This window comes from Salvia miltiorrhiza, chromosome 7 (assembly GCF_028751815.1).
Source record: "Salvia miltiorrhiza cultivar Shanhuang (shh) chromosome 7, IMPLAD_Smil_shh, whole genome shotgun sequence".
NCBI lineage: Eukaryota > Viridiplantae > Streptophyta > Magnoliopsida > Lamiales > Lamiaceae > Salvia > Salvia miltiorrhiza.
In genome coordinates, this window is record NC_080393.1 from 40,021,297 (window position 1) to 40,048,683 (window position 27,387).

At 41.3% G+C, this 27,387-nt stretch overlaps 1 protein-coding gene and 1 long non-coding RNA gene across 2 annotated transcripts; both read right to left on the reverse strand.

The window, feature by feature from the left end:
- Positions 1-506: 506 nt before the first annotated feature.
- Positions 507-3,306, reverse strand: LOC130992880 (methionine gamma-lyase). The gene is made up of 2 exons (XM_057917639.1): positions 2,249-3,306; positions 507-1,237 (listed from the first exon to the last, which is right to left on the reverse strand). Exons 1-2 carry the CDS (start codon positions 2,994-2,996, stop codon positions 660-662), a joined length of 1,326 nt encoding a protein of 441 aa, XP_057773622.1. The 5' UTR covers positions 2,997-3,306; the 3' UTR covers positions 507-659.
- Positions 3,307-13,604: 10,298 nt separating this feature from the next.
- On the reverse strand, positions 13,605-14,427 carry LOC130992930 (uncharacterized). The gene is made up of 2 exons (XR_009091490.1): positions 14,369-14,427; positions 13,605-13,754 (listed from the first exon to the last, which is right to left on the reverse strand). It is a non-coding gene; the product is annotated as an uncharacterized LOC130992930 (long non-coding RNA).
- Positions 14,428-27,387: the final 12,960 nt, after the last annotated feature.

Sequence of the window (27,387 nt, forward strand, 5' to 3'; positions counted from 1 at the left end):
GGTGAGATGGTTAGTGGAGCTTTGGGAAGCAAACGAAAACAGACGTTAGGACGTGTGCAGAGCGTTGCTTTAGCGATAGATGGTTAATGTTTAAGGTTAAAGATTTTGGGTTCAACAGTTCAAGTTTCCTGTTGTGTGGACTTTAAATTTTTTATTTATTTGTACTCCTTCGGTCCCACTTAAGACGCAACATTGCTTTTGGGCACAAGATTTAAGGAGTTATATTAAGGAGTGATAAAATAGGAGAGAAAAAGTAATAAAGTGATAAAGTAGAAGAGAGAATGTAATAAGAAAATATTTAATTAGTGATAAAGTAAGAAAGAGAAAATAAAAAGTGATAAAGTAGGAGAGAGAATGTAATAAGAAAATATTTAATTAGTGTTAGTTTTTGCCAAATAAAGAATGTAGCATCTTGATTGGGACGACCCAAAAAGGAAAATGTTGCATCTTGGGTGGGACGGAGGGAGTATAATTTATCAAAAAAAAAAAAAAAAACAGCACAAAGATTGCTAACAACAAGCAAAGATAAACCATAACCAAAAGCAGAGATGTACACAAATCATATATACCACACCAAGGCAATAATCAGCAAAGTCCAAAGAGTAGCTGTGGCCAAGCCATGTTATTCCCGTTAGTTACATATAACCCACACCCCTTAGCTATACCTTATTGAACAAAGTCGGATCTTGCATTCTAGACAGCGCCTTCTCAAAGTGGCTCCACTTCTGCTCCAACGTGCCATTGAACCCGATGGACATCCTAACAAGCCCCGGGGAGATCCCGGCGAGTTCCTTCTCATCCTGGCTCAGCTCGCTGCTCGTGCTGCTGCCCGAGCACGACATGAGTGTCTCGTAGTATCCCAAGCTCACGGCCATGAGCCCGAACTGGCTGCAGTTCTGAAGCAGGTTCATTAACCGGTTGGCCTTCTCCTCCGTCTCCATGTCCACGCACAGGAGCCCCCCGTACCCGTAGTCCTTGCTCGCCATGGACTTGAGCGTAGCGTGGTCCGGGTGGTCCTCTAAGCCTGGGTAGATGACCTTGAGGCCGAGCCTCTGCATCCTCGTGGCGTAGACGAGGGCACGGTTGCAGTGCTCCTTCATCCTCAGCCCTAGGTGAGGGAGCCGGCCCGCGAGCTCGAACGCCACTTTCGGGTTCATCGTGGGCCCCAGCAGCATCAAGCTCCCTTGATGGGTGTCCATCATTGAGTTCACCAAGCTGGCTGGGCCACATACTGCCCCTGTTTCAATCCGAATAAGTTTACTACTTGTCTCCAAATAAATGGATTATATCATGATGAGACATGCATATATGGAATGATTCATTGGAATGGAACACACACACAAAATTCATGGACAAAAGTGGTGCAGTGCCTTTCTTTTTCTTATTTCTTGTTTTGTTTATTTTATTTTTATCATTATCTGATGGAGCCAAATAACCAACGAGGCAATCATGTCACATGGCGCCCATGATTCGGTACCATTCAATTCCATCCATTTAGACAAGCCCTTTCCCACAATCAAATAACAATTCCACACATCGCAACTTGACTTATCAACAAAGCAGAGATGAGACCCACCAAGCCAAAAAAATACAAGAATCACGAGTGTTAATGGAGTACAAAAATAAAGAATCATACGTTCTCTTGGATCTTTAAGTTCAATTCTGATTAAGGATGATATTTTATCGCATTCAAAACATATAAAACGTTATCCGTCACATCAAAGATATAAGAATATTTCGGATTAAAATAGTATGTTTAGGGGCGTTTATCTTGAATCATTAATAAAATGTATTATTGAGTATTTTTATCATAAACAATATAGTTTCTCAGAATTTCACTATTTTAATAAGATAATAATCAAGCAAAATTACATAGAAATAGTCAAGGACTTTGAAATAAATAAAGAATTAATTTTTTAGTTTTATTTATCGAAGCTAATATTTCAAAGTAATATTTGAGATTGGTTGTAAATAACTGTAATTTTATGTATTTTTGGTGAAATTAGTATATATTTTAGATGTGCTTGAATAAAATATCGAGTCCCCGTGATATATATGCCAATCATAAATCCAGGTATATATATGTGGTCATTAATAAGCATGTAAATGTAAATATTGAGACATTAATTAATTGCGTGACTTTTGTGTATTAACCAATAGAAAGGAAGAGAAAACGAAACAATATACGCAATAAATGGAGTATGCTATGGAAATAGGCAGATTAAAGGGAAAAGGAGAAAAAAGTTACCCGCAATTAAATCAGCGCCACCGCTAATGAACTTGGACATACTATGCAAAACGACGTCGGCCCCGAGCCTGGCCGGGGAGACGACCATGGGCGAGAAGGTGTTGTCGACGACGACGGTGACGCCCTTATCGTGCGCCATCCTGCAGAGGTCGGGCACGTTAGCGACGGTGAGCGTAGGATTAGACATGGTCTCGAAGTAGAGCACATTAGTCCTGCCCTGGAGCATGGCCTGCCGCACCGCCCCGTGGTCGCGGATGTCGACAAACGTCGTCGTTATGTTGCAGGTGCGGGGCAGGAAGTGGGCCAGCAGGGTGTGGGTCCCACCGTAGAGGGTCTGCGAGGCCACCACGTGCCCGCCGGCGCTGCACAGCTGGAGTAGCACGGAGGAGACGGCCGACATGCCGGAGGCCGTGCAGTAGGCAGCCTCCGTGCCCTCCAGGGCGGCCATGAGGCGCCCCAGGTTGAGCACGGTGGGGTTGAAGTGGCGGCTGTAGATGAAGAAGTCGCGCTCGGGGCCCAGCTCGCCGCTGAACATCCGCCGCATCGTCTCCGGCTCCATCACCGTGAACGTGGCCGACGCCTCGATTGACATGTTCACGCCGCCGTGCTCGCCGAACTCGTGCCGGGCGGTCGCCAGCGCCGCCGCGGGGTCCTCCGCGTGCGCCGACTGGTGCTTCTTGGCGGCTGAGAAGGGCTCCCAATGGTCGTCGGATGAGCCCGACCTTTTCTTGCTAACCATGGTTGCCATTTCTGAATATTAGTATCTTTGTTTTTTTGGGAAGATTGGAGTCTGATGGTGTTGGGTTTTGTGAGAGGCTTGTGGAATGGTGTCTCTATTTATAGAGTGCAAGGAGCGTCCAGATTCATTCCTATTTTATTCATTAATGTATTTATTTACTTAGTAGGATTATAGCCAATATTATTTAGTATAAACAGCTTCAAGATTATCATTATCCAAGCTTAATGCTTACTTGGAAAGGTGCCCACACTGTACTCTGCTCATTAATTTTCTTTGCCAAATGTAATATGACGTCAGAATGTATGAAACATGAAGTTCAATAAATCTATCCAGTCACATTAATTTGATAAGAATTTATTTATTTATTTAATTTATATTTTACATAAAAATAAGATTTAATTATTTACCTGTATTGTCTATATTGTACTTATTTTTTAAAATATGGGGTAATTGCCCCTAAATACATTAAGTTACTCCATTTTCTGAACCCTATTATATGCGCATATGGGGTAATTGCCCCTAAATACATTAAGTTACACCATTTTCTGAACCCTATTATATGCGCATACCGAACTGCTTTTCAAACCCCAATTGGAATGTAACTTTCTGAACCGGTATTTAATCCAGTTAACCGATTAACTACCGGTTAACCATGGCAGTGCATGCAGAGTTGAATTTTTCAAAAAATTTGACTTGATATGGGTAATAGAGGATTTGAATCATAGTCTTTTGAAAGAAAGGTTAAAGTCTTATCCAATACACCAACTTATGCTTTATGTTTATTTAGAACAAAAAATAATTTTATAGAAACTTCTAATTTTATAGTATAAAAAAAAGATTATATTTTTCTTTGGGGAAAATTGCACCTAAATACACAAACTTTGCCAAAAATCCATATTTGACGCGAAGTTAGGATTTTACATTTTAATACACCAACTTTTGTTGTTGTCCAAATTTGACACGACTTAATTCTTAAAAATTCAAAAAACAACCCCTTTTTGTAAATAATTATACAAAGACCCACTTATGTTATTATTTGGGACATTTAAACCAAAACAAGATATTTCCTTATGATGTTTTCTTTTAAACCATTTAAGGCGCGAATCAAAGATTAAAAGAAAATATCATAAGGAAATATCTTGTTTTGGTTTAAATGTCCCAAATAATAACATAAGTGGGTCTTTGTATAATTATTTACAAAAATGGGTTATTTTTTGAATTTTTAAGAAATTAAGTCGTGTCAAATTTGGACAACAACGAAAATTGATGTATTAAAATGTAAAATCCTAACTTCGCATCAAATATGGATTTTTGGCAAAGTTTGTGTATTTTCACGCAATTATCTCTTTTCTTTGTGTACTGATTTTCTAATTCAATATTGACCATTAAGATTATATATATAGTTTGTATATATATCTAACAATTAAGACCTTGTGAGTATTTAAGCAATTAACTTTTTCAATGATACTCATTTAAGCAATTATATATATGTTTTAACATGCAGTATGCTCCAGTTATTTTTCCTAATTTAAAAAACTAACCTTGATTCCTTGAAACTATATTAGTTTCGCATTTAGATCAAAGAAATAGTGTTCTTTAAGGAGAACAACTGTAAATCCAAAAATAAGCTTTCTGCTTAGCCAAAAAATAAACTCAATTCCAAATATTTCATCTTTATGTAACCATTAAATTTACTAATTCCAAAAGATAAACTCAAAATCATAATCTACAATCTACAAGGCAAGATCACAGTCAGACCAGCTTAACTAGAGCATCTGCATCAACTACAAGATGTATCATATTGTGTAGCAACATCAACTACAAGAAATAAAATAATATGGAAGAGACCTTTAATCAAACAGATAGAATGCATACATTCAAGCATCAATAATTGAAAATCAAAACTAACCTTTTGTCACACCCCAATTCTTGAAACAATAACTATAACTGGGGTACGACTAATCATCTAAATGAACAAGGGAAAATCCTTGTGAAATCCGAATAAACGGGATAACAATTGGGCTTAGCCCCTTTGGATGAAGAAAGACAGGTATTCAAATGATACGAATCAATCCACAAACATAACAACTTCAGGATCACAAGTTTAGTGTCATGCTTCAGATAACCAACATTCATTAATCGAAATACTTGAGAGTCAATAGTTTAGGCTCAACAAAAGATAGATACGGGCTAGTTCTACAGCGGAAGTCAAAATAAGGAGTTGAACTCTAGCCTCAGCTCCGCCCCGTCATCACCCGCCATTAACCTGAAAACATTTGAAAGTATTTTTGGGCTAAGTACTAATGTACTTAGTGGGCTGCAACTTTAAAACATTTCATAATCTGAAGAACAGTTTATCCAATCATACTTGACATGACTTAGAAGGTTTTAAAGTGAAAGAACTTCTAAGCATGTTAAAACATTTCATTTTTATAGATACATATATATATATATATATATATATATATATATATACTTAGTTTGCGCGCAGATGTCACACTCATTTCTGTTACTCGCTGTGATCCCGGACCTCTAGCCACCGACGGATCCGTTTCTCCCATTTACTTGAACTGAGGGCGTAACCCAGACAAGTTTACTTTTGACCTCGGGACGCTACCCAGGCAGGCCCTTACATTCTATGCTTCGGAACACATCCAGCAAGCATCCTTATAACGCCTCTTAGTTAGTGTCCGAATGGAGATCAACCCACCGAGTCAGCTAACGGTGTACACAATTCTCAAATAACGTGTTAGGCCATAAGAGAACCTCAATTGATTCGTTGTGGCGAGCCTTAAACAGAGCAGAGTGCACATAAACATTTTATTGGATAAACAGTTTATATATAATACATACATTTAAGCTCATTAGCTCAATCATACATTTGGAAAATAAGCCCCCCTGTATAGGCAAAGCCTGTCGTTTAACTTAATCTCTGAATCGGAATAGCAGTGCTAATCCTTCTGACGTTCAAAGCCTACAAGAAATCTATTCTCAATAGGTCTCCTTGAATCTAATCTTAAGGCGTTGTGAAGTGCTTAACATTCTATGATTCACTTAGCCGGGTTTTCAAAATTTAATGAATAAATAATTGAAAACATAAAATTCTTGAGCTAAGAACACCAACAATATTCTTACTCATCTTTCTTTAATAATTGGAATTATAATTAAAACCAATTAAATACTTTTATTACAAAATAAATGCAATTTCATGTCATGCTTAGCATATAATAAGTAATTACTTAAAATATGCACATAATAATAATATAATATTATCCTTTAAATAAATTAATCAAACTAATAATAGTTCAATTAATTAAAAAATAAGAAAGCCCAATTTAATTAATAGGAGGCAGCCCACAATGTTAAATAATTGAAGGTCCAACATTCTTTTTAATAAACTGAGCCCAATTGAAAATTAATGGCCCAATTGATTTAATAAGTAAAGGCCCAAACTGAAACAAAAATAAACAAAAACTCGGCCCAACACTCAATTAAAATCGGCCCAAGTCAAACCCACCCTCAAACCCAAACCTAAAGCCCAACATCCCATCCCCCTTTCTTCCCTATTCTCTCTCTCGGTCACACTCACACACACACGCAGCAGCACCCTTCCCATCTCACTCTCTCTCTCTCTTCACGCCAAAATTCCGCCACCGCGGTTCTACCTCCGGCGGCCGCAGCGAGCCACGGCCGCTGCCCTCTTCGGTCGCCAGCGAGCAAAACAGACGGCCACCACCGCCGTCCGCCGACTCCGACTCTCCTCTCCCTCCGACCGTGGCCGAGCGACAGCGGCAGGGCCGCCGCGCCCTGGCCTCCCTCGGAACTCTCTCTCTCGGCTCACTAGACTGCCCGACCCGACGCCTCACCTCTCTGTCTCCGGCAGACGACGACAACGCCGCCCCTGTCTCCCTCTCTCTCTCCTCGTCCTCGGCCCGGCAGCAGTGGCAGAGCCGCCGTGCCGTGCCTCTCCTTCAAAACTCCGGCCGACAGCAGCAGGAGAACCACCGCCGCCGACTGCATCTGCCTCCCTCCCCACTGACTCAACCCAGCAGAAACACAACACTGCAAGGTCTCGACCCTTGTTCCAAAACAGGGGCAGCAACCCGATTCTACACAACAAGGCTCAAGACTCCATTTTTCAAAAACAACAAATCTCCTCTTCTACTTTTCTTTTCTTTTAACAACAGTCATGTTCTGATGTATGCGTATGAATAAATGAATGTTATTCTTTTGAAATGCTTGAAATGTTTTGCTGTGTAAATCATGAGGTTTATTCGTGGTTTCTGCTAAACCAATTCGGAGCTAGAGGCGTAATGTATAAACAGAGGTAGGCGAAAAAGTCAAGTGGTTACCTTGGCGAGGATTTCAGTTGGTATTCTGATTTTTGCTTGTTTGCTGTGAAAGTTCAGATCATAAATATTTTTCTGGTCCGAAAGGGGCGGTGTTCTTACAAGGAGATAAAAGAAATGATTGTGAATCTTTACCTCAATACTTGATTTCTGGTGAAATGAGCTTGGGGAGCCGATGAAAATAATTTGGTGGAGTAAGTGAGGGAGAGCTTAGCTGCTGTATATCTTAGAAACAATAGAGGAGTCTTGGGGAGCTGTAAAGATAGATATGGAAGGATTTGATAAGATATGGGAGGATTTGATTGTCTGCATAAAGGCATGTATGCTAAAAAAATAATCATGATATAGGGTGGCTATTAGGAACATAGGGTATGGGGTGAGATGGGGTGTTGATTGGACAATTAAACTTCAGGGTTGAATTATGAGAACTGTAAAATTCTTCAGGGTTCGCTAAATAAATAGCTCGTGAAAACACTTGAATGCTAAATTAAATAAATATGCAATGCATATAAATTCAATAACTAAATTTACAAAAGCTTTTGTAAATCATTTTTGTTGGAATTAAATAAATTTATTTTCTTTATCCGGCGTGAATCATCTTAAATCTAAGTTCAAAATTATTCTAAACTTAGCTCGAGGAAACGGGGTATTACATCCCTCCCTCCTTAAAAAAAATTTCGTCCCCGAAATTACATACCTTGATAATCTAGTTGGGGATACTTGACTTTCATTGAATCTTCAAGTTCCCATGTGGCCTCTTCCATCCCGTGATGGTTCCACTTCACTTTAACGAGAACGATGTTCTTGTTACGTAAAACTTGAACTTTGCGATCAAGTATCTGGACTGGTTTTTCTTCATAACTTAAGTCCTGGGCTAGGACCACTTCATCATGCTTAATCACATGTTTTGGATCAAACACATACTTCCTTAACTGAGAGACATGAAACACATTGTGCACGTCTCCAACACTGGGTGGCAATGCCAACCTATAGGCTACAAGGCCTATCTTATCTAGGATCTCAAAAGGTCCTATATAACGGGGTCGTAACTTGCCCCTCTTTCCGAAACCTATAACTCCCTTTGAAGGAGAAACTTTGAGGAAAACTCGATCCCCAACATTGAATTCTAACTCCGATCGGCGTTTATCGGCGTAAGACTTTTGTCTATCTTGAGCTTCTTTGATTCTTTGCTTGATGTGGTCGACTTTCTCAACCATCTGTTGGACCAGTTCAGGACCTAACAACTTTCTTTCACCCACTTCATCCCAGTAAAGTGGTGATCGACATTTTCGGCCATACAAGGCCTCATATGGAGCCATTCCAATTGTTGCTTGATAACTATTGTTATAAGCAAATTCTACAAAAGGTAACAAATCCTCCCAACTTCCACCTTTGTCTGCGACAATCGTTCGCAACATATCTTCTAGAATCTGAATCGTTCTTTCTGACTGCCCGTCAGTCTGAGGGTGATACGATGTGCTGAAGTTCAGCTGAGTGCCCATTGCTTCTTGTAAACTTTTCAAGAAACGCGATGTGAATCTGGTGTCACGATCTGACGTGATAGATACAGGTACACCGTGGAGGTGTACTATCTCTTTGACATATAACTTTGCAAGTTTCTCCAATCCAAAAGTCATTTGAATTGGCAGAAAGTGCGCTGACTTTGATAATCGGTCCACTATGACCCAAATTGCAGTGTTTCCACGTGCTGACTTCGGTAGGCTCACTACGAAGTCCATGTTGATGTGTTCCCACTTCCACTCGGGGATTGGTAGTGGTTGCAGCATTCCATACGGCCTCTGATGCACAGCCTTTACTTGTTGACAAGCGAGACATCGCTCTACGAACAACGCTACATCTCTTTTCATTCCTTTCCACCAGAAAATTTTCTTCAAATCCTGGTACATCTTTGTGCTGCCTGGATGTGCAGTGTAAGGAGTATCATGAGCCTCGCTCATAATCTCGTTCTTTAATTCTTCTTTGTGTGGCACACACAATCTTTCACCAACCATAAGTGCGTTATCCTTTGCTTCAGTGAATCCTTTCGTTTCATTCGTTCTTGCAGCTAGACGCATCTTCTCCAAGAACCAATCTTCTCTTTGTGCTTGCACAATTCTTTCTCTTAAATCAGGTTTAGCTGTCAGCGCAGCTACGCAACCCGACACTGAATCTGGGGGACAAACAATCTCTAAACTGAGTGAGGCGAAGTCACGAATCAGTTCCTTCTGTTGGGTAATGAAATACCCTAACTTAGCCTTCGTCTTTCTACTCAGGGCGTCAGCTACTACATTCGCTTTTCCTGGATGATAACTGATGGTGCAATCGTAATCCTTTACTAATTCGAGCCATCTTCGTTGTCTCATGTTCAAATCCTTTTGCTCGAAGAAGTACTTTAAACTCTTATGATCTGTAAAGATCTCACACCTAACTCCATAGAGGTGGTGTCTCCAAATCTTCAGCGCGTGCACGACGGCTGCTAGTTCTAAATCATGAGTCGGGTAGTTTAGCTCATGGGGCTTCAATTGACGAGACGCGTATGCTATCACTTTCTGATTTTGCATCAACACGCAACCCAATCCTAGTTTCGAGGCATCAGTATACACCACGAATCCTTCATTCTCTTCTGGTATTGCTAACACTGGTGCAGTAGTCAGCCTAGTCTTGAGCTCCTTAAAACTTTGTTCACACGCTTCAAACCAAACGTATTTAGTCCCTTTCCTCAAAAGCTGAGTCATTGGCCTAGCCAATTTCGAGAATCCTTCGATGAATCTTCTGTAGTAACCTGCTAGACCGAGGAAACTCCTGATCTCATTGACGTTGGATGGTGCCTTCCATTCCTTGACTGCTTCGACCTTGGCGGGGTCTACTTTGATTCCTTCAGTCGACACGATGTGACCGAGAAACATCACTTCTCTCAACCAAAACTCACACTTACTGAATTTGGCAAACAATCTCTCATTAATCAGGGTTTCGAGTACGATGCGCAAGTGCTCTTCGTGTTGTTCTTCAGTCTTAGAGTATATGAGGATGTCGTCAATAAACACTAAGACAAAACTATCGAGATATTGATGGAACACTCGGTTCATCAAATCCATGAAAACTGCTGGGGCATTCGTTAGTCCAAAGGGCATCACGGTGAACTCGTAATGTCCATAACGCGTTCGAAACGCTGTCTTTGGGATGTCTTCTCGTTTCATTCTGAGTTGGTGGTAACCAGATCTTAGATCAATCTTGGAAAACACACCGGCTCCTTTCAACTGATCAAACAGGTCGTCTATCCTTGGAAGAGGATATCTATTCTTTATCGTGAGCTTGTTCAATTCTCTATAGTCGATACACATCCTTAGTGAACCATCTTTCTTCTTGACGAATAAGACTGGTGCTCCCCATGGTGATACGCTAGGCTGTATGAAACCTAGATCCAGCAGTTCTTGTAGCTGCACTTTCAATTCTTGTAACTCCGGCGGAGCCATCCTGTATGGTGCCTTGGACACTGGTGCTGCCCCCGGTTCTAGATCAATCGTGAATTCTAGTTGTCGGTTCGGTGGCATACCAGGCAATTCTTCGGGAAAAACATCTTTGAAATCTCGCACCACTGGAACTTCTTCGATTGTTTTCTCTGCTTCACGTTCTCCTGTCAAACTGACTAGGAAAGCCCGACATTCTCCATTTCTCATCATTTTGATGGCCTTCATTGCTGAAATTACTGGTACTCTCCCTCCCATTCTTATGCCATGAAAACTTGCCTTCTCCTTTCCAACGGATTGGAAAGAGATCTTTCTCTCGCTACATAGTATCGTGGCACCGACTTGAGTAAGCCAGTCCATCCCTATGATTATGTCGAATTCTATCATAGAGATGACGTACAAATCTGCCTTAAACGTTTCAGCACCTATGTTCAGCTCTAAGTTCGAGATAATGTCCTTAGCAGCCAATCTTCCACCACCAGGGGTGCTAACCTCTAAAGTTGTCTCAGCCAATTGTGGAGTCAGTTCTAATCTCTTACAAGCAGCATGTGAAATGAAAGAGTGGGACGCTCCAGTATCAAACAAAGCTATAACCGGCACGTCGAAAACATTAATCATACCTGCCAAGTTTCCTTGGTTTCCCGCTGCTTGATTTTGGTTAAGGGCATATGCCCTAGCATTTTGGGGCGGCCCCCGATGTCCTCCACGACCCTGGTTCTGTGGCTGTTGCGGTGCTCCTCCTCTCTTCCTTGGACATGCCGGAGCATAGTGCCCAGTTTCTCCGCAGGTAAAACAGACGTTCACTCCTCTCAGGCATTCTCCCAGATGGAGTTTCTGACACTTCGGGCAAGGTGTTTTAATAATTGCCTGATGTTGTTGGTTCTGAGGCTGATTCTGATTTTGGTTTGCAGCCCATGGTTTCTTCCCATTTCCATTACCAGGGTTTCCACCCGTTCTCTCGTTCCATTTTCTTTTTCCTTTACCACCATCTTGAGGTGGTACAAATCCAGACTGTCCCGGAGCTTTTCCTTTCTCCCTTGGTAGCAATGACTCAATGGTGAGAGCCCTGCTCAATGTTTGTGCGTAAGTGAGACCTCCCTGACTTGCTAGGGAGATTGATATCTCGTGGCGCAGTCCGTTCCTGAATTTCTCAGCGCGCTTCTCATCAGTGTCCACTAATAGTGGAGCATATCTTGATAGCTGGTTAAAAGCCCTATCATACTCAGTTACTGTCCCAGCCCTTTGCTTCAAATTCCAGAACTCGTTCTGTTTCTTCTGTCTATAGCAGCCTGGTATGTACTTCTCGTACAATTCAGTCTTGAAATCTTCCCATGTGAAATTTTCCCATTGTTCCTCAGTCATTGTGCGCCTCACCGACTCCCACCAGAAGTCGGCTTCGTCTACCAGTTGGTATGTCGCGCAAGTCACTTTGTCTTCGTTATCGCAACGGATGTAGCCGAAGATTCGCTCTACTGCTCTAACCCATTTCTCGGCATCCGCGGGATCGCCTAGACCATCAAACGTTGGAGGCTTTTCTTTACGAAACTTTTCCTCAGCAGTACGCTCTGGTGCTACTTGAGGGATAGGCTGTTCAGGGATGAATCCCCTGCCGCGTCCGCGACCACGTCCTCGTCCCCTACCGCGTCCTCTTGGCACATCTTCCATTCTGTTTTACTGATGAAATCAACACAACAGTGAGACTCATTCCGCATGTATACATACATACATACATAGATATACACAAGGTATATCGCTTCTATAGTATAACCCTGTGAAAGGCATACTTTATGTGGAAACTGATCTATTTTGGTGGAGTACTTAAGTGAATCCTTAATCTCATCTCATTGCTTCTACGTTATAACATATCTATGTTTAACGTCTCTATCTTACCAGTCCTTACTTAAATCGATCAAGCGGAGCTATCACGACTAACATTTCCAAGGCATTCTTGGGTGGTACTCAAACAGTTGTAAGAGGACCCTTCATTCTGATCGTATAGGCAGTAAACCTAAAACGATAACATAAACTTTCATTCATTCATTCATTCCTTCATTCATTCGTTTCTTTTGAAACCTTTAAAAACACTTGGACAATAGATGTCTCATTCCTTTAAAAACTTTGCTTTTTCCGGAAAGATTCAAGGAATCTAACTCGACCATTCGTACATTGATTCGTTAAGGGCTCGGGTAGTCCCAAACACGAAATAACATTCATTGAGTCGTTATGGGTTCGGGTAGTCCCAAACACGACACTATCGTTAAGGGTTCGGGTAGTCCCTAACACGATATTAGCTTGGTTATATGAGCCGAAGACTCAAAATAACAATATGAAAGCGATTAGCAATTCATAACTTATAGCATATGGAAAGCGATAAGCAATTCACATAGCATCATTCATTGAAAGCGCGCACTTCTTGAAAACCTTCAAAACATTTAATAACTTTGAAACTTTTAAATCGTACCTCTTTCTTGCGGCAGTGTGACGGCGAGCTGAGGTTCAACAACTTTCTTAGAAGTCTAGAGGTACTAATCTAGACTCAACATTAAAAGCTTTTGGTTATCAGAGACATGAAAGAAAACTTATGCTCTGATACCATTCTGTCACACCCCAATTCTTGAAACAATAACTATAACTGGGGTACGACTAATCATCTAAATGAACAAGGGAAAATCCTTGTGAAATCCGAATAAACGGGATAACAATTGGGCTTAGCCCCTTTGGATGAAGAAAGACAGGTATTCAAATGATACGAATCAATCCACAAACATAACAACTTCAGGATCACAAGTTTAGTGTCATGCTTCAGATAACCAACATTCATTAATCGAAATACTTGAGAGTCAATAGTTTAGGCTCAACAAAAGATAGATACGGGCTAGTTCTACAGCGGAAGTCAAAATAAGGAGTTGAACTCTAGCCTCAGCTCCGCCCCGTCATCACCCGCCATTAACCTGAAAACATTTGAAAGTATTTTTGGGCTAAGTACTAATGTACTTAGTGGGCTGCAACTTTAAAACATTTCATAATCTGAAGAACAGTTTATCCAATCATACTTGACATGACTTAGAAGGTTTTAAAGTGAAAGAACTTCTAAGCATGTTAAAACATTTCATTTTTATAGATACATATATATATATATATACTTAGTTTGCGCGCAGATGTCACACTCATTTCTGTTACTCGCTGTGATCCCGGACCTCTAGCCACCGACGGATCCGTTTCTCCCATTTACTTGAACTGAGGGCGTAACCCAGACAAGTTTACTTTTGACCTCGGGACGCTACCCAGGCAGGCCCTTACATTCTATGCTTCGGAACACATCCAGCAAGCATCCTTATAACACCTCTTAGTTAGTGCCCGAATGGAGATCAACCCACCGAGTCAGCTAACGGTGTACACAATTCTCAAATAACGTGTTAGGCCATAAGAGAACCTCAATTGATTCGTTGTGGCGAGCATTAAACAGAGCAGAGTGCACATAAACATTTTATTGGATAAACAGTTTATATATAATACATACATTTAAGCTCATTAGCTCAATCATACATTTGGAAAATAAGCCCACCTGTATAGGCAAAGCCTGTCGTTTAACTTAATCTCTGAATCGGAATAGCAGTGCTAATCGTTCTGACGTTCAAAGCCTACAAGAAATCTATTCTCAATAGGTCTCCTTGAATCTAATCTTAAGCCGTTGTGAAGTGCTTAACATTCTATGATTCACTTAGCCGGGTTTTCAAAATTTAATGAATAAATAATTGAAAACATAAAATTCTTGAGCTAAGAACACCAACAATATTCTTACTCATCTTTCTTTAATAATTGGAATTATAATTAAAACCAATTAAATACTTTTATTGCAAAATAAATGCAATTTCATGTCATGCTTAGCATATAATAAGTAATTACTTAAAATATGCACATAATAATAATATAATATTATCCTTTAAATAAATTAATCAAACTAATAATAGTTCAATTAATTAAAAAATAAGAAAGCCCAATTTAATTAATAGGAGGCAGCCCACAATGTTAAATAATTGAAGGTCCAACATTCTTTTTAATAAACTGAGCCCAATTGAAAATTAATGGCCCAATTGATTTAATAAGTAAAGGCCCAAACTGAAACAAAAATAAACAAAAACTCGGCCCAACACTCAATTAAAATCGGCCCAAGTCAAACCCACCCTCAAACCCAAACCTAAAGCCCAACATCCCATCCCCCTTTCTTCCCTATTCTCTCTCTCGGTCACACTCACACACACACGCAGCAGCACCCTTCCCATCTCACTCTCTCTCTCTCTTCACGCCAAAATTCCGCCACCGCGGTTCTACCTCCGGCGGCCGCAGCGAGCCACGGCCGCTGCCCTCTTCGGTCGCCAGCGAGCAAAACAGACGGCCACCACCGCCGTCCGCCGACTCCGACTCTCCTCTCCCTCCGACCGTGGCCGAGCGACAGCGGCAGGGCCGCCGCGCCCTGGCCTCCCTTGGAACTCTCTCTCTCGGCTCACTAGACTGCCCGACCCGACGCCTCACCTCTCTGTCTCCGGCAGACGACGACAACGCCGCCCCTGTCTCCCTCTCTCTCTCCTCGTCCTCGGCCCGGCAGCAGTGGCAGAGCCGCCGTGCCGTGCCTCTCCTTCAAAACTCCGGCCGACAGCAGCAGGAGAACCACCGCCGCCGACCGCATCTGCCTCCCTCCCCACTGACTCAACCCAGCAGAAACACAACACTGCAAGGTCTCGACCCTTGTTCCAAAACAGGGGCAGCAACCCGATTCTACACAACAAGGCTCAAGACTCCATTTTTCAAAAACAACAAATCTCCTCTTCTACTTTTCTTTTCTTTTAACAACAGTCATGTTCTGATGTATGCGTATGAATAAATGAATGTTATTCTTTTGAAATGCTTGAAATGTTTTGCTGTGTAAATCATGAGGTTTATTCGTGGTTTCTGCTAAACCAATTCGGAGCTAGAGGCGTAATGTATAAACAGAGGTAGGCGAAAAAGTCAAGTGGTTACCTTGGCGAGGATTTCAGTTGGTATTCTGATTTTTGCTTGTTTGCTGTGAAAGTTCAGATCATAAATATTTTTCTGGTCCGAAAGGGGCGGTGTTCTTACAAGGAGATAAAAGAAATGATTGTGAATCTTTACCTCAATACTTGATTTCTGGTGAAATGAGCTTGGGGAGCCGATGAAAATAATTTGGTGGAGTAAGTGAGGGAGAGCTTAGCTGCTGTATATCTTAGAAACAATAGAGGAGTCTTGGGGAGCTGTAAAGATAGATATGGAAGGATTTGATAAGATATGGGAGGATTTGATTGTCTGCATAAAGGCATGTATGCTAAAAAAATAATCATGATATAGGGTGGCTATTAGGAACATAGGGTATGGGGTGAGATGGGGTGTTGATTGGACAATTAAACTTCAGGGTTGAATTATGAGAACTGTAAAATTCTTCAGGGTTCGCTAAATAAATAGCTCGTAAAAACACTTGAATGCTAAATTAAATAAATATGCAATGCATATAAATTCAATAACTAAATTTACAAAAGCTTTTGTAAATCATTTTTGTTGGAATTAAATAAATTTATTTTCTTTATCCGGCGTGAATCATCTTAAATCTAAGTTCAAAATTATTCTAAACTTAGCTCGAGGAAACGGGGTTTTACACCTTTACTATATTTTATGTTTCTTTACTTTTTTTAATGTTTGAAGAGGACAGAGGGTTCGAATCACTCCAGATGCTCAATGGTGATAAACACTCATTTTGCATTGTTTTTAGGAGTGTTTAAGTGTTCAAAGTGCCAGAATTATGCTTGATTGTGATATCAATTGGTTTAAGTTTCATATTCTTTTGTGATATTGCTTTTGGGTATGGTTTTGGTTATTTTGCTTTAGGTTTGAGTGTTTTGAAAGCTACATATGGATGTTGAAGATCCAAATATCAAGTTACAAGTGTTCCGGATGCGAAAATCGAGGAAACGAGCTTCAAGAGCTCGAAAAAAGGAAGAAACAGAGCAGCCGGCGACTGCCCGGCGACCGCTGACCGAAGAAGAAAATCTAGGCAGCATCCGGCGACCCAGCCGGCGACCGCCGCGCAGCCCGCCGAGAAATCGGCGTGGCCGGCGATCGGGCGGCACCCGTCGTGTGCCCGCCGCTGCATGAAGAAAAGCTGTGAAGAATCCGACGACCGCCGCCTGCCCGCCGCAGGGTCGCTGTGCATCCGTCTTTTTACGTTTTTATGCGTTTTTCAAGTTTTTTTCGAGTTCAAACTCTGTAGTTTACCCTGGTACTATATATAGGTCTTCCTTTTACCTATTCAGGGTTCCTAGACTTAATTTTTCAGTTTTATAGCTTTAGAATTTTATTGCTTTCCAGTTTTCAAGGCTTGGATCAAGATTGAAGATTCAAGCCGCTACAATCGTTCTTATTCAGTTTTTATATAATTCAGTTATTCCAATTGTGTTCTTTGTAATTATGTTTATGTTTTATTTCAATATATCTGGCTAGTTTCGTTTAGCTGATTCTAGGGTTTGTAAATAGTTGATTGAATTTATGTGATTTATTTGTTAATACCCTTGTGCCTTCCAGTTTATGATTCATAATTAATGGTGCTTGAATTCTTGTGAATTATCTGATCAATAAGTTTGCATGTTTAGCTGTTCGGTTTGAGACCTAGCGGAGATAACTGTTTAGCGGATTCAGGAATGTATGATATGATCTTAACCTTGAGACCTAGCGGAGATAGGTGGATCATAGGGAGCTATTCTTAGGAGCTATTAGGAGTTAGTAGATTTTCTTGAGACCTAATGGATATAGAGAATTTATTAATCTACGATCGTTGCTGCTCTAGCGAGAGTAATTGATTAATTAAGTGATCTCTCATCATAACTGGATTAAACTGGCACATAGGATTAATAGATTAATTGTGTAGATTTAGTTAATGAATTTACTACCCTAGGATCAGTTGTCTTTAATATTTGATTTTTCTACGTGCTTTTATTTGTTGCTATTTGAGTTTAGTGTTAATCAAACCATCCTACTTTCTGTTACCTGTCTACTGTTATAGTCTGTTTAGGGGATAGCAAAAGTTATTTCGTTGTGTCAATCCCTGTGGATACGATACTCGATTACTTGCTGCTTGCTACAATTACCTATGTTAGTTGCAGTTATTTTTATTGCTAATAAAATAGTGATCAACTTTTTGGTGGTTTTGGCTAAGTTAGGGACTTCATTGCTATATCTTTGTTGGTTTGTTGGTTTTAGGTGGTGCTTTGGAATTGATTGAAAATTTTTGTAGGTACTGTTAGGTCCGGGGGGTCTCGAATAGGTGTATGGGGGGGGGGAAATACACCTATAGGCTATTTTTACAACAATCTACTGACCTCAATCAGAGGGATCTCAGTCAAAGGTTGCAACGAAACTTTGTACGCAAACAAGGACTCCTGTTTTTACTGAAAACAGTTTTGACCAACAGGGTTGACGACTGATACTGAAAGCTCTTCAGTAATGAGTTATCAGTTAAGTTGCTGGAACTTAACTGATCCAAGTAAGGGCTTCAGTCGTGTTTGCTAAGATAGAGATGATATCACTCTTCCTTACTATCAGAGGATAGTTCAGTCAGATTGATATCATATGCAGCGGAAATTAAACTTAGTTTCGAAATAGCCTCGGTGGAGCAGGTTGTTGGATCAAGGTTTCTCTTTGCTGTTAGTCAGTGTTCAGTTTCATCAATAGAAATAGCACAAGTAAGAATGTAAAACTGAAAGCTGTAAATAACACAGAGACTTTTACGTGGTTCGGAAAAATCCTTTCCTACATCCACGGCTGGTTGATCAGACCAACAATCCACTCCGCAAGTGCTTCGCTGGTGCACTGCAAACCGTACTTGTGTGGTTGCCTGGTGCACACAACCGTAAACTGAAGTAACCCCTCTTCAGCACCCACACACCTCGCGTAGGATTTCCCTACTAAGCACATCTCGTGCTCAGACTTTTCACTCAGAGTTCAGAGTACCTTCCTGAACTCCGAACCACTCAAACACTCTTATGGGGGAGAGGTTTAAACGAGTGCCAACTATACTTACAAAGAACAAGTTCTTTGAAGCAAGTTTGACCTTTGGCTTCTGGGTAAACAGATATATGCCTAGGGTCTAAGAGAATGTATGTAATCAGCAGTGACTGATTTTGGCTTTGGAATTCTCTTCTTCGATTCAAGCTTTGGGCGGTTAAGCTTTAGGCTGAGTAGCAATTTCGGCAGAGCTTCAGCTTATGTCGTTGAATCGGTGAAGATTGAAGTGATCCTCGAGCGCTATTTGTAGGAGAACTCTTGAATAGATCCGTTGGCGTAAATCGTCCTCAAGATTTCTTCCGTTGGAGAGCAATTCGAATTTAGGCTGAGACTTCAATCTTCGAGGTTCCTTATCTGTGTGGAAACAGCTCTCTTTGATGGACAGGAGATGTGACATCTCTGAAAAATAACCACCAGATAGGAATGACCTCTGCAGAGATAAGATATTCTGAGATCTCTGCATTTAATGCGGCTGTACTTGTGCGTACGTGGCTTCCTCTGAACGTTGGAAGATCAGTCGTAGGAGGAATGTTCAACTGATACTTGACTTTAGTATCAGTCCTTTGCGCGCATTAAATAATCAGTCTTCAACTGATTCTTCAACTGATACTTCAGTTGGTAACTACAGTCTTCAGTCTTCAGTCTTCGTTCTTCAGTCTTCAGTCTTCAGTCTTTGACACCGCAACTAAACTAGAAACGAACTCTAACACTTGAGTTCAAAACGATTCTAGTCTATTACAAATAAGTCCTATGAATTTTGGTATCATCAAAACAAGGGTTAGGATATTTCATAAGGTTCCCAACAGGTACAATGGCACCAAAGAAACGAAAGGGAAGCGCTGGAGCCTCGGGATCGCGAAGTGCTCTATTGACACCCGATCAGCCAGAGTATTACAGCATGGTACTCATGTTGGATTTAGATCGACCAAAGTTCTCGGCATTGTGGCATCGAAAGATAGAGCCCACACGTTATGCTGACCCGGTAATGCTTCAAGAGATGGGGGTCTATGGAGATGTCCAACAGTTGTTTGGTAACATTGGGTTGAGCCGAATTCTAGAAGGAGGATGGCCTACGATCGAGAGAGTTATACTTGAGATGATGAGCACGTTTGATGAGAGATTGATGCCAGCGACGTATCCCGACTCTATGGCCTTCCAGCTCAACAACAATTGGGAGCATGATGTGGATATGAGCACCATTAACAACATCTTTGAGTGCCCTACTGATTGTGCTTTCACACATCTTGCTGGATTTAGACCGAAGGAGCTGTGGCGGAATTTGGTGCAACCCAAAGCTAGTGAATACTCGTCGGGCACATCCAAGGCAGCTAGCATCGGAAACCCAGTCTTTCGGGCAGTTCAGTGCATCATCGCCCATACTATTCTCGCTCACAAGGAGAATAGTAATGTTAGCCAGTTGGATCTTTACATTATCTATGCCATGCTCACAAGAACCCACATCAGTTTCGCCGACATTTTGGTTGAGCAAGTATACAAGGCCGCCAAAGCCACCAAGGGCATTATTACAATCGGAGGGATGCTTACTCCCATTGCTCTACATTTCTATCGTGAGGTGAGGGATTGGCCGATTATGAGGGGTGAAACTTTACTACATGCCCGCCGGATGTTTGATATGCGAGTGATTTCCCGAGTTCATCCGCCTTTCCAGTTTGTTCAGAGAGATGGGGATCACTTTCCCTTGCCCAACACTGCGCTCACTACGGTAAATGGTCGTTATGACATGATCAACTGGAAGTTGGACACCCCTGCGCATTGTGCACTGGCAGGCCCAGGAAGAGGCGGGCATAGGGTGCAAGCACAAGTCGAGGTTGAGGTAGATGAGGAGCAAGAGGCGGTGTCTCCCCCTCATGGACATCAGGGCGCTGCTGCCGGCGCAGGAGGATACTACGATATGGCAGGTTTGATTGAGAGGATGGGTAGTTTGGATGCCCAGTTCACCGTCGTTCGTGGCGACGTGATTGCTATGAGGATGGCGCAGCAAGAGGCCGACCGACGCCAGACAGAGTTTGAGGCTTATGTACGTGAGCAGTTCGGACGTCAGCAGCAGTTTGAGGAGTATCAGCGAGCTGAGCTAGAGCGTCAGATGGCTATGCAGGAGGAGCTTTTGCGCAAGTACCGGCGGTTCCGTGATCCACCGGCCTCCTGATTGCGTTTCTGTAAGTATGCATCACATAACCTTTATCTATTTTTTCCTCCAAATTTATTTTCGAGCTTTTGCTCTTTGATAAGTTTGGGGGAGGGGGATGGAGATTGGTTATGTTTTGCATTATTTTTCTTGCTTTTATTCGCTTTTATTCGTTTGTCTTAGTCTGCTTTGTTAGTGTTGGTCTGTTTTCGTAGAGTTTTGGAGTCTGGTTTGTGCTTTAGTTTGCTTGTTTTGTTCTGTTTTTGTTAGTTGGTGCTTTGCTGCGATGCTTTTGAGTTGTTTATTACTCCATTAGATTTTTGGTGAGAGGCTTATGATGATTTCTGTGATAAAATTTTGTTGGAATTTAATCTTCTTTGATAAGTTGAGCATAATTTGAACTAATTTGCATAACTTTAGGGTGATTTTGACCTTGACTTTGGGATGTTGAATAAACCTGTGAGGATTTGAGCTATAACTGTTTATCATACATAGTTTATTCTTTGTTGTGAGTTTTGTCATGCATGTGGTGATCTTCTAAAACTTGCCATGGTTTCTGTGTCGAGGTTGCTGTTGTGCCCAGGATTATGAGATGATTTTAGGCCATCTTTTGTTAGCCACATTATTATCCCAAACACTGTCCTTAATGAAAAAAATTTATCCTTTGTTATCTAGTTTGAGCCTATTTAGCTTTATTCTCTAGCTAGATGATAGGGGGTGATGAAGTTTATGGGGATCCTTGTGTGGTGATTCATAGTGGGTTGTGAAACGGATGATATTGTGCTACTATTTACTCTTATAAGCTCTAGAAAGTTGTGAGAAGATAAAAAAAAATGTTGAGAAAAAAAAAGAGAAAAGAAAAAAAAAGAAAAAAAAAGAGAAGAGAAAAAGTGTGAAGTCGGGTGTATATTGAGATATTTTTTAGAAAATTGACTCTGTGTGTTGGAAATAAATAGAGAGCATAAAAGAGTGTTTAGTTCTGCTTTGTGATTATTAAATGGGAAAATTGCACCTAAATACACAAACTTTGCCAAAAATTCATATTTGACGTGAAGTTAGGATTTTACATTTTATACACCAACTTTCGTTGTTGTCCAAATTTGACATGACATAATTCTTAAAAATTCAAAAAAAACCCCTTTTTGTAAATAATTATACAAAGACCCACTTATGTTATTATTTGGGACATTTAAACCAAAACAAGATATTTCCTTATGATGTTTTCTTTTAATCTTTGATCTGCGCCTAAAATGGTTTAAAAGAAAACATCATAAGGAAATATCTTGTTTTGGTTTAAATGTCCCAAATTATAACATAAGTGGGTTTTGTATAATTATTTACAAAAAGGGGTTGTTTTTTGAATTTTTAAGAATTAAGTCGTGTCAAATTTGGACAACAACGAAAGTTGGTGTATTAAAATGTAAAATCCTAACTTCGTGTCAAATATGAATTTTTGGCAAAGTTTGTGTATTTAGGTGCAATTTTCCCTTATTAAATCCCTTGAGTTGTGTTGATTATAGTGATATAGTTAGGCAGAAGATGAAATTTATTCCATACTTGCTTTGTGAAGTTATAAGGTTGGTGTTCTTAATTATTTTGAGTCACTTAGCCTATATTTTCCATACCTTAACCAATGTCCCTACATTATAACCCAAAAATAAAGACCTATTTGATCTTAGTCTTGGCACACTTTTAGCGATGGAGATTGTAGACGATTGGCAAGCCTATGGTAAGTGATCTGCTGTAATACCCGAGCTTTTAATGACTTGTTTAATTACTTAAGTTTGAGTAATTAAGGTTTAGATCCCTTGTTTATTTTATAGAGATGAGAAGTTATTTAGAGTTTTCTTGTTATTTTACAGTTGTTGAGAAGTTCTGTTGTTTATGTTTGGATGATGTGGGATTTTATATCCGTATTTGAGTATGAGTATTTGAATAAAGATAATTATTTGAATGAGAATGATGAACTCGGAAGTGAGATCTGAGTCCGTTAAGATGTTTTTGAAATTTTAACATTTTGACGATGAATATAGTAATATTTTGCTATTTCGTCTTTTTGTCGACTTTCAAAATCTTATGTGCACGTCGTCGAGAAATATTCTTAGTTTTTCAATACGAGTGTAATGAAAGTGAGTAGAGGTTGAGAGGGCGAGTAACGAAGAGTATGGGTAGTTAGTCGTTAAAACGAGATATTTAATGACTAATTGGTTAATATCCTAAATATCTACCTACCCTACCCTTAACCACCCCACCCAACCGCCCAACAGCCCCCACTTACTTAAATATCGGCTGATAGTCAGCCAAGCCTTTAATCACACACACACTCACGCACCATTTTCCATTAAAGCTTGGAGTTGGAGCTTTTGAGCTCCGTTTTGAGCGAGGAGACGAACCCCGATCATCTTTTCGAATACATATCTAGGTAGGTATCATCTCTACCTACGTTTTGATGGTTAAATTTTCGAGTTTAGTCGACATCGAGAAACGTCGATTTCTCGACTTTATTTTGAAATGATGTCGGATCGTTGTGAATTTTTAGTATGTTGTTCCTAGCTTATAGTTGAGCATGTTTAGTGAAGGAAGTTAGAACGGTTTGAACCATAGCTATGAAACCCATGAGGGCAGCCCCGTCTATGTTTGCCGTTTAGCTCATCTTTAGTTTTTTTTGTTTGATCGTTGTGACTTGATATTTGTGCTTAGGTAAAAACTGCACATGCAAACCCCTAAAATTAGAACAATTAAACATAAATCAACCCCCCCCACACTTAGCCTTTTGCTTGTCCTCAAGCAAAATTATCATGAATCCTAGGAAGAGATTAGTTTCAACGATGCTTATTTCCATTCAAACATTCACAGGTCGATTCAAATTTTCCAATCAACACACATCTCTCGATCATGCAAGTAACTTAAAGTTTACGAAGCAACAAAACAGTAATGCAAGTAATTCGATCAGACCCAATTCTCCGCTAGAAGTGAATTCCCTAATGTGATCGCCTTTATAATCAATATCACCATTTTTTACACTTTGTGTGCTTAAGATTTCGACAGTTGAGCCATAATTCATGAAATAAAAACCATTTGGATGTAATCCAAAGTCTTTTCACGTGGTTTCCCATGCTCATTAAACTAGAGGAGCAGAGACTCAGGGCTGTCACGTTTCAGGGCTGGCCAGATGTTTCAGAGCTGACATTTTCAAAATTGGCAAAGGATATGATCGTAGGCAATCACAATGACAAAACTCCTTCTAGCATCTACCGGACAAATCACGTTTTACTTACTTACAATCGTGTTGCAACAAAACTCAAATTCTTTGCACAAACAAGAAACACATATCAAAAGTAAAACAAGAATAACCACCATTCAAACACAAACCCAAAATTCACATCGAAAACCATGTTCTCTTCCACAAATTCATAAAAATTAGCAAGTATCCAAGAGCAAGCTAAGCATAAAAGGGACCAATCGCCCAATTGAAAGCATGCAACAAAACAAGTCACCCCCCCACACTTAAAGAATGCCATGTCCTCAGGGCACAAAAGAAAAAGAGGTAGAAAACATCCCTGATTATCTGCATTGAAAAGCTGAAACATTGTGAGAGGAGGCGAAAAGTGAGGTTTGCTGCCTTTTGCAGAGTAGAAACGGCAGCGCTGGACTGGGCAGCACTGGACAGGGCAGCGCTGGCAGCAAGGTCAGAGCAAAAATTGCAGCGCTGAAAAAAAAAGTCATTAGCACCCAAAAATCAAATTATCCGCACAAGCAACCAAAACTTAGGAAAACACAAAACAAAAACGGAAAACAAAGAACAAGAAAAACAAAAACAAAAAAAACTAAACCAATAGTGGGTTGCCTCCACCAAGCACTAGTTTTAAAGTCGCTAGCCCGACTTAGAGGCACCCTTAACCAAAATCACTGTGAAAGGTCAGCTGAATTAGTCCTCGTGAAAGCGCATCCTCCTCCATTTCAGCTGCGGGTCCTCTTAATGAGCAAGCAGAGCTCATCACATTCATCATTCTCTCGAACCATGAGCTAGATCGAGAGCTTCCTTCTTTCTTCTCCCCCAAGAGAATTACACCTTGCACTCCTTTCACAACACCATCTTTGCAGTTCAGAACATCAGCCCATTCTTCCTCAACGGTTGCATCCGCTTTCACTATAGTTGGTATTTCTTGCTCTGCATTAAAGTCGAGTGGAAGCTTGGTCAAAAACTCGTCTTCAATGGCCTCCTCATCTAGCAGGTTAGCAAGAAACTCCTGTATTATCTCGTCCTCTTCCGGGCAAGTGCTCTCTAGCACTGGCGAACTGGTCAGGGCTGGCGGGCTAATCAGGGCTGGCTGACTGGGCAGAGCTGGGCTCGTCAGGTCTGAGCTCTGCAGGGCTGGACTTTGCAGCGCTGAACTTGGCATGACTGGACTAGGCAGCGCTGGACTGGGCAGCGCTGCACTTGGTAGAGCTGGTGCGATGGTCAGAGCTGGAATGCTAGGCAGAGCTGGTAAACAATTGTTAGCACTGAAAATTTCCACTTCTTCCACATGGTCAGAAATCTCAATAAAAGAACAAATATGCATTAAAGAAGTGGAAATAACAGGCTTCTTATCGGAAACAGAGAACGTTACCGATCTACCTGACCCGGCAATGCTCAAAGTTCCAGAACTCACGTCAATACGAGTCTGGGTAGTAGCCAAAAATGGCCGGCCAAGCAGCATAAGATGCCCGTTCTCTCCTGCAATGCCTTTCCCTTCATTGAGCACCACAAAGTCTGCCAGCACCTTGATTCCTCTCACCGTGACTTTGATATCCTCCAAAAGTCCAAGGGGTTTGGTGATTGCACCGTAAGCTAGCTGAAGTCTCATGTTTGTACATTTAAGCTCTTCTTCGTTCCTGCCCAATTTCTGAAATACAGCAAACAACATTAAATTGACTGCCGCACCCAAATCTAACATACCCGAAAACTCTCCAGCTCTTCCCAAACCAAAACCAAGAATGAAACTGCCTGGATCTGCTTGCTTCGGTAAAGGTTGGGTTGGATCAACAATCATTGGTGGCAGAGGTGGGCTGGGATGTTGGATCGGTGGTCGATATGGCGTAGTGGATTTGTGAAGTTTCTGCTTTGGCCGCCTTATCAACTCTGGCGTTCTTCTCATCTCTGGCGCTCTGCGTAGCTGCATAGTTGGATTGTGCAGGGCTGGATTTGGCATAGCTGAATTCTGCAGAGCTGGATTCTGCAGGGCTGAATTCTGCAGGACTGGATTTGGCATAACTGAATTCTGCAGTGCTGGATTTTTCATGGATGAATACTGCAGAGCTGGATTTGACATGGCTGGATTTGCCAAGGCTGGCATCCTCATCTGCTCTGTTACCTTCCTTTGCTCTGGTATCGTAGTTTGCTCTGGTATCCTGATCAGCTCTGGCATCCTGGACAGCGCTGGCGGTGTAGTCTGCTCTGACAGAGCAGTAATGGCCAGAGGTTGATGTAGCTGGTTCTGCTGCTGCTGTAGCTGGTTCAGAGCGCCCGACAGTTGCCCCACAGTGGTCTCAAGCCTTTTTATGGTTGCGGACTGACATTCCAAATTCTGCTTGCTCATCTCCATGTTCTGCTTGCTTATCTCCATAAATGATTGCATCGTCTCCTCTAAAGACTGTTTCTGGTTTTGAAACTGTGGAGCATTCTGAAATTGTTGAGCAGGCTGAAAATTTCCTTGCTGCTGACCTCTCCATCCGCCATTAATGTTATGCTTGCCTTGATTATAATTTATGCTTTGCGCAGGAACAGGTGCAGCTTCCGTTCGGCTCATCTTGAGCTGCTGTACTTCGCGCATGATTGACGTTAATTGCTTTTGCAGCTCATACTGGTTCGTCACAGCGCTGGCCTCAACTCTCTTTCCACGGACTGATTTCTGCTGGGAGCTCTCGGCTAAGGTCTTGAATATCTCCTTCAGCTCTGCTGCAGTCTTCCGAGCTATGTTACATCCTGCAGTGCTGTCCACCATGAATTGGGCTGTTTGCACTAACCCATCGTACAAGTATTGCATTATCATCACGTTTGTCAGTTGATGTTGTGGGCATTGGTGGAGGAGTTCTTGAAATCTTTCCCAAGCTTCATGTAAAGGCTCGTCCGATCCTTGGGTGAATTCCATGATTTGCGCTCTGAGCTCTTGTGTCTTGTGGCTGGGATAGTACTTGAGCATGAACTTTTCACAAGCTTCTCCCCAAGTGGTGATGGAGTTGGGCGGCAGAGTTAGCATCCACGTCCTCGCCCGATCTTTAAGTGCATAAGGGAAGCACTTGAGCTTTAATTGGTCCTCCGTGAGACTCAACAATGGGATGGTTTGCACTTGCGTGCAAAAATCGCGAATGAATTGCAGGGCATC